The sequence below is a fragment of the Podospora anserina genome, chromosome 4 (assembly GCF_000226545.1).
Source record: "Podospora anserina S mat+ genomic DNA chromosome 4, supercontig 3".
Lineage (NCBI taxonomy): Eukaryota > Fungi > Ascomycota > Sordariomycetes > Sordariales > Podosporaceae > Podospora > Podospora anserina.
In genome coordinates this window covers 106496-114385 of record NW_001914836.1, presented here as the reverse complement: position 1 = coordinate 114385, position 7890 = coordinate 106496, and the positions used below count along the sequence as shown (strand labels likewise).

General features: G+C 53.8%; 1 protein-coding gene across 1 annotated transcript; it reads left to right on the top strand.

Annotated features, from left to right (window-relative positions):
• Window positions 1-3070: 3070 nt before the first annotated feature.
• PODANS_4_9940 (uncharacterized protein) lies at window positions 3071-7789 on the top strand (the record flags this gene model as incomplete). Its single annotated transcript, XM_001903965.1, has 3 exons — window positions 3071-3833; window positions 3892-7618; window positions 7684-7789. 3 exons carry the CDS (start codon window positions 3071-3073, stop codon window positions 7787-7789), a joined length of 4596 nt encoding a protein of 1531 aa, XP_001904000.1.
• Between the last annotated feature and the right edge of the window lie 101 nt (window positions 7790-7890).

Below are 7890 nucleotides of genomic sequence, written 5' to 3'. Positions count from 1 at the left end.
ATCGTTATCTATAATACCGTACTTGGCCTTAGTGTTCCGTATAAGCGCAAACCACTCGACAATAACCTTTAGATCCTCGCACTTAGCCCTCTGGTAGTCGTATCTACGCGTAAAACGCGTACGGAGCTGTGGCTAGCGTTTGACGAAGTTGTGTGCCCAGAGCTTGCCAACAGGGGGCGCGTCGCGTACGTGTAGCAGTTGGTTGGCCATATCTTCCACACCACGTAATCTTGGTGGAAAAGCTCGCGCACATAGCTCAATGATGTATTGAACAATAGCATCCTCTTCGGATTGAGTAAGCTTCTTCGATTTGGGCGTGGTATCGCGTCGTGCAGGCCGGCCAGCGCGTCGTCGTAAGAGAGTCGTATGGTGGACGTTGTAGATCTTTCCTGCGGCTCGGAGGCTGAGATTTTTATCTTTTTCAAGAGCTTCGAGGGCTAAGATCACCCTGGCTTCCTTTAAAGTAGAAGGCATATTGGGTTGTGTAGAAAAAGTCGATGTTGGGTGGAAGGATAGTGCGTCGCTTAAAAAGTGGTGCACTCGCTTATATGGTGCACTCGCTTATAATGTACGTTATCAATTTTCAAATGTCTGAGATTAGGAAGATATTACGGAATTGGCAAATCGTTTGTCTGTAAAGCACCTGAGTCGCCTACAACTTTTTAAAAGCAGAGAGGTGTATTACTATGTTTCAATGCCCATTAAATACCTCTCAAGGTACAGTTCGGTACTTTTGCAGTGCCAGTTACCTTTTTTGTCCATGGCGTGCCAGTGTGAATCAAACTAGCGCAATTGCATTCTGTTAGTACATATGATTTTATTTTTCTTAGAGCCACTGTTCTCTCTGGAAAGCATAGATCCACAAAACCATTTTGACATCATGTCTATAGCTAGCCAGAAGTGAACATGAACAACTCGGTCAATATTCACTCTCTTATTTGAGCTCGTTGACGATCACGGGCTGCACCGTTGAACGAAGTGCTTAAGATTCATACAGCCAAAATATCATACAAAAACATCAAACATGTACTTGCCACCAGTAACCACTAGACGGTGAGAGAGTGAGTGGGCAACAGTGGGGCAGAAGACGTTTGGCATCGAGGTATCTGGTCATGTCAGGAGGTCATCAACTGTGAAATGTAAAATTTGAGTGTGGCAATTCTGAAATCAGAACATGGTGGAGATCAAAGAGATATATGATCTTGTTGGGCATCGCTTACTCAGCGACATCTTGATTAGTACTCTGCTACGATTATTAGACTGATTTTTCATTGACAACCAAATCAGCGATCGGGTCTGAGCCAACAGGACCAGATGGCACAGTCTTGACACTGTTTGACAGTTTGACTGGGACGCGGTTTCGTACTCGTAATCGGGATCGGGAATCTGACCTCGGAGTGGTCTAGCGAGCATTGAGCGGTCGACAGTACGCGTAAAGCTGGCAGTCCATACGGAGCGGACTAGCCGATATCAACCTGCTTGACACCGGATGTGACAAGTGCACCGGCTTCCACAAGACTTCCGATCTTGTAGGGCTGAGCCGGGCCGGACACAGATCAGAGCACGGCGCGGGCCTCTCCCGGAGCCGTTGTGCTGGTGAAATGGTGATATTTGGCATTCCGCGACGTCTTGTCACGGCAGGGCAGGGCGGGCTATCGGACTTTTGATGGACCCCGAAAAGTCTGCGAGCCAAGGGGGCTGAGACCGTCAGTGGCCCACATGAATCCCGGCATGTCGGGATACTTTCTTCGGATGGCGTTTGATCCGCAGAAGATATTCGTCCCGTCTAGTCCCGTTCCCTTGCGCCTGGATTGGGTGGGATAGAAAACGCCAAGGCCTTCCAAAAGATGAGACCTTTTATTGATCTCTGGGGGTCGGGTGTTCCCCACGTGCTTGAGACAGACAGGCGGGGGTCTCTAGTCAGGACTCAGGGGAACAACGAGGGGCTCGAGTGCGAAAGCGCAAAGACACACAGTCCCGACTTTCACAATGACCGAGCACAGACAGCTGTGGTTTCGAGGGATGATTACTTGTTGGAGGGCATGATGGCAACGTATGCTGACAGATCCAGATTGATAAGGGGGCGGAGGTTCTGCTCTGTTTGTGGGGGAGGCAAACACCAACACTTTTTTTCCCCCTTGACTGACGGTTGGTGGGGGAGAGAAGCCCAGGAACAAGCTGATGTAACGGACCCACGGTGCAATTTCGCATGCCGGTGAATGGACCAAAAACCCCGCTAACGATATCCACGATCTCACCCGTTGCCTGATCAAGCATTGATCAGGGTTCTGGGGAACGAAAACGAGCCAAAGGGGGCAAGTATCCCCTACACCACAACATGTCGATACCAAACATTTATGCGTGAGAACAATCCGTCATAGAGATGGCACGATCGAGCTCGAAGTCACAGAGAGATTCACGAAGTGTCGGAACCGGCTGCACGGCGCGTAATGCATTACATACGGGAGCCGTGTCAGCATCATACACATCGCCAGTTTGTTCTCTCGAAGCCTTGGACGCCCCGGCAAACCCAATGAAGAGACAGCCCACGGCGGGGATCCAGCTCCACAAGGCTCACGCTTGCTGCCGGGAACTTTCCCTGTGAAGTGGTTACTGGGAGCTGGGAGCTGGAAGCTGGGCGAACAACAAGAGAAGAAGAACCCGGGGCGGTGGGCAGGTCTCGCACTGCGTGGTGGGCGCAAACCCCGTTGCCCAGATCTCGACTAGCTCCGCTCGGGCCCTGCGAAGACTCCGTCTGCCCAGACTTGTCACTTTTATAATTCGCGACCCCCGATCGGGGCCAAGCAAAGGTCTTTTTTTCTAGTGCAATCGAACCAGACTCGTCGTCGTTGTATTCTGACGCGTCGTGGGACTGTTCGTCTTCTTGTCTCTCGTTCTTTAACTTTTGCCAGTTTCTTGGTGTTCTTGGTGTTCTTTGCGCCGTTGCTGCTCTTCGAACTGTACGACTTTCGAGGACTTTGAGTGTTTGCGACTGAGTGATAGACACCGATCTTGTCTCACAGCCCCATTCGCCAACTGCCACTACCTGGAGACAGCCAACGAACCGACCATGTCCTTTACTGGGGCAGGTTCCTTCGGGAACTACGACCTCACGGCGCAGAGTACCGGAGCGCCTCTTGGGCGAACGACGACAAACGACCAGCAGCGGGAGGAGGTTGTGACTGCTGGGGGTTCTTCACCGGGACGGAATGAGAACGACGTGAGCAGGACGAGGGCTACGTCCCTGACTGAGGTGGCCGACAGTGAAGCCGTTATTCGCAATGAGAAGGGCAACATCACCGATGCCGCCGACGAGGATGAGGAAGCCATTGAGGAGGAGCGCCGCCACAGCGCCGTTCTTGCATTGGCGCGCAAGTACACTTCACAGTCGCATTACGGTGTCGAGCCCGGCACCAATGTCTTCGAAGCCGCCCTTCAAGATGAGAACTCGCCCATCAACCCCAATGGGCCCAATTTCAACAGCAAGGCCTGGGCAAAGGCTGTCGTGAGCATGATGGACGGCCGGGGCGCCTCTTTCCGGACCAGCGGTGTTGCTTTCCAGCACCTGAACGTCTTCGGCTTCGGCGCGCCCACCGATTATCAGAAGGATGTTGCCAACGTCTGGCTCGAGCTCGTTGGGCTCGCCCGCAAGCTGACCGGCAACAAGGGACGTCGCATTGACATTTTGCGCGATTTCGATGGTGTGGTCGAGAAGGGAGAGATGCTTGTTGTGCTTGGTCCCCCAGGTTCCGGCTGCAGTACCTTTCTCAAGACCATTGCCGGTGACTACAACGGCATCTACATGGATGAGAACTCGTACTTCAACTACCAAGGTATGTGAAATCTGCGCCGATCTGGCCGACAAACACGCCGTGCTAACCAGTGCTTCAGGCATGACTGCCAAGGAGATGCATACGCACCATCGTGGTGAAGCCATCTACACGGCTGAGGTCGACACACATTTCCCCCAGCTTTCAGTTGGCGACACCCTCACTTTTGCTGCCCGCGCCCGCGCGCCCCGCCAACTTCCCCCAGGGGTCTCCAAGAACATGTTTGCCCAGCACTTGAGGGATGTTGTGATGGCCATGTTCGGCATCAGCCACACAGTCAACACCCGTGTAGGTAACGAGTACATTCGCGGTGTGTCTGGTGGTGAGCGCAAGCGTGTCACCATTGCCGAGGCTGCCCTGTCCGGTGCCCCTCTTCAGTGCTGGGATAACAGCACAAGAGGTCTCGATAGCGCCAATGCCATCGAGTTCTGCAAGAACCTGAAAATGTCGAGCGACCTTTTCCAGAGCACTTGCTGCGTTTCCATCTACCAGGCTCCCCAGAGCGCATACGACCTTTTCGACAAGGCCCTCGTGCTTTACGAAGGACGTCAGATCTTCTTCGGAAAGGCCAGCGAGGCCCGTCAGTACTTCGAGAGACTCGGCTTCGATTGCCCTTCTCGCCAGACCACCCCCGATTTCTTGACTTCCATGACAAGTCCCCTGGAGCGTGTTGTGCGTCCTGGATGGGAGGACAAGGCTCCCCGCACACCCGATGAGTTCGCTGCCGCCTGGAAGAAGAGCCCCGAGTACCAGGCTCTGCAGGCCCAGATCGAAGCCTACAAGGCGTCGCATCCCATCAACGGTCCCGATGCTGAAGCTTTCCGCGCGTCCAAGCAGGCCCAGCAGGCCAAGAGCCAGCGTGTCAAGTCGCCCTTCACCCTCTCCTACATGCAGCAGATTCAGCTGTGCCTCTGGAGAGGTTGGAAGCGCCTGACCGGTGATCCTAGTCTGAGCATCGGTGCTCTGGTTGGAAACACCATCATGGCTCTCATCATCTCCAGTATCTTCTACAACCTCCAACCCACAACGGACAGCTTCTACCAACGTGGCGCTTTGCTCTTCTTCGCTTGTCTTATGAACGCCTTCTCCAGTGCTCTCGAAATTCTCACTCTCTACTCGCAACGTCCCATTGTCGAAAAACACAAGGCCTACGCTCTTTACCACCCATCTGCTGAAGCCATCGCCTCGATGCTGTGCGATTTGCCATACAAGATTGCCAACACCCTCGTCTTCAACCTGACCTTGTACTTCATGACGAATCTGCGTCGGGAAGCGGGCGCTTTCTTCTTTTTCCTGCTGTTCTCGTTCTTCACTGTCCTGGTCATGTCCATGATCTTCCGGACAATTGCCAGCTCCACAAGAACGCTCTCGCAGGCCATGGTTCCCGCCGCCGCCATCATTCTCGCCTTGGTCATCTTCACTGGTTTCGTCATCCCCATCGATTACATGCCTGGATGGTGCCGCTGGATCAACTACATCGATCCCCTGGCCTATTCCTTCGAGTCTCTCATGGTCAACGAATTCCACGGTCGCAATTTCACTTGCACCCAGTTTGTGCCTAACCTCCTGATTCCTGGTTATGGTGACATTAGCCCGGCCAACCGCGCTTGCTCCGCCATCGGTTCCATTGCTGGCTCATCTGTTGTCAATGGCGACGACTACATCAACTCGGCTTTCAAGTACTACGTGTCTCATAAGTGGCGCAACTTTGGTATCTTGCTCGCCTTCATCGCCTTCTTCACCACCACCTACATGCTTGCGGCTGAGACAGTCTCTGCTGCCAAGAGCAAGGGTGAGGTCTTGCTCTTCCGTCGCGGCCACAAGCCTGCGTCCTTCAAGGAGAACAAGGGTGATGCCGAATCTGGCGGTGTCGCTGTTGCTGGACCTGTTGCCAAGGCGGCTGCTGGGTACCAGTCCGATAAGGAGAGTGGCAACATCCAGGGCTCGACTAGTGTTTTCCATTGGAACAACGTCTGCTACGAGGTCAAGGTCAAGAAGGAGACTCGCCAGATCCTGAACAATGTGGACGGATGGGTGAAGCCCGGTACTCTCACGGCTCTCATGGGCGTCTCCGGCGCTGGCAAGACCACTCTTCTCGACTGCTTGGCTGACCGAACCTCCATGGGTGTTATCACGGGAGAAATGCTTGTTGATGGCCTTCCCAGAGACGCTTCTTTCCAGCGCAAGACCGGCTACGTTCAGCAACAGGATCTTCATCTTCAAACTACCACCGTTCGCGAGGCCTTGAACTTTAGCGCTCTCCTTCGTCAACCCGCGCACGTCCCCCGCGAAGAGAAGCTCGCTTATGTTGATGAGGTTATCAAGCTTTTGGAAATGGAGGAATACGCTGACGCCATCATCGGTGTCCCTGGCGAAGGTCTCAACGTTGAACAGCGCAAGCGTCTTACTATCGGTGTCGAACTTGCTGCCAAGCCCCCTCTGCTCCTCTTCGTTGATGAGCCTACCTCCGGTCTCGACAGTCAAACATCTTGGGCCATTTTGGATCTTCTCGAGAAGCTCACCAAGAGCGGACAAGCCATTCTCTGCACCATTCATCAGCCCTCGGCCATGCTCTTCCAGCGCTTCGACAGACTCTTGTTTCTGGCCAAGGGTGGCAGGACTGTGTACTTTGGCGATATCGGCGAAAACTCCAAGACCATGACTTCCTACTTTGAGCGCAATGGTGGCTTCCCTTGCCCTGCTGACGCCAACCCCGCTGAGTGGATGTTGGAGGTTATCGGTGCTGCCCCTGGAAGTGTTACCAATGTCGACTGGCACCAGGCCTGGCGCGAGAGTCCCGAGTATGCTGCCGTCCAGGAAGAGCTTCAGCGTCTCAAGGCCCAGGCCAAGCCCTCTGATGCCCTCGCCACCGACGATGGAAGTTATCGTGAGTTCGCTGCTCCCTTCGGCGAGCAACTCCGCAGTGTCACCCATCGTGTCTTCCAGCAATACTGGCGCACTCCCACCTACATTTACTCCAAGGCCATTCTCTGCCTCATCGTCTCGCTCTTCATCGGCTTCGTTTTTTTCAAAGCTCCCAACACCATCCAGGGTCTCCAGAACCAGATGTTTGCCATCTTCAACATTCTCACCGTCTTCGGCCAGCTCGTACAGCAGACTATGCCTCACTTCGTCGTCCAACGCTCCTTGTATGAGGTCCGCGAGCGTCCCTCCAAAGTCTACAGCTGGAAGGTCTTTATGCTCTCGCAGATCATTGTTGAGCTCCCCTGGAACACCCTCATGGCCGCTCTGATGTTCGTCACCTGGTACTACCCCGTCGGGCTTGATGCAAACGCTGCCGCCGCCGGCCAGACTGCCGAGCGTGGCGCTCTCATGTTCCTGCTCCTGGTCGCCTTCATGCTGTTCACCTCCACCTTCACTGATTTCATCATTGCTGGTTTTGAGACGGCCGAAGCAGGCGGCAACATCGCCAACTTGCTCTTCAGTTTGTGCTTGATCTTCTGCGGTGTCCTGGCTACCCCTGAAACCATGCCCAGGTTCTGGATCTTCATGTATCGCGTCAGTCCCTTCACGTACCTTGTCAGCGCCATGCTGTCCACCGCTGTCGCCAACTCCGAAGTCGTCTGCGCTGCCAATGAGTTGCAGAAGTTTGCGCCCCCCTCGGGTCAAACTTGCTTCGAGTACCTCGAATCCTACATGGAGATTGCCGGTGGTTATCTCACCAATCCCAACAGCACCGACATGTGCTCATTCTGCACCATCAAGGACACCAACGTGTTCCTTGCTCAGGTCGGCGCCAACTATGACGACAGATGGCGCAACTTTGGGTATGTGATTCCACTCTCTCTTCATTCTTTTCATGTTCAACCAGCTAACCTTGTTCCCTTTGCAGTATCCTCTGGGCCTTCATCATCTTCAACATTTTCGCTGCTCTCGGTGTATACTGGCTCGTCCGTGTACCCAAGAAGAAGCTCGGTGCCAAGGCGAAGAAGGAGTAGATCGGTCTTCTCCTGCTACCCACGAAAAAGACCCAACAAAAATTTTCAGCCAAGTAACGAAGACGACGAAAACGATGATGCTTGGGTGAGGTGGTACGAGT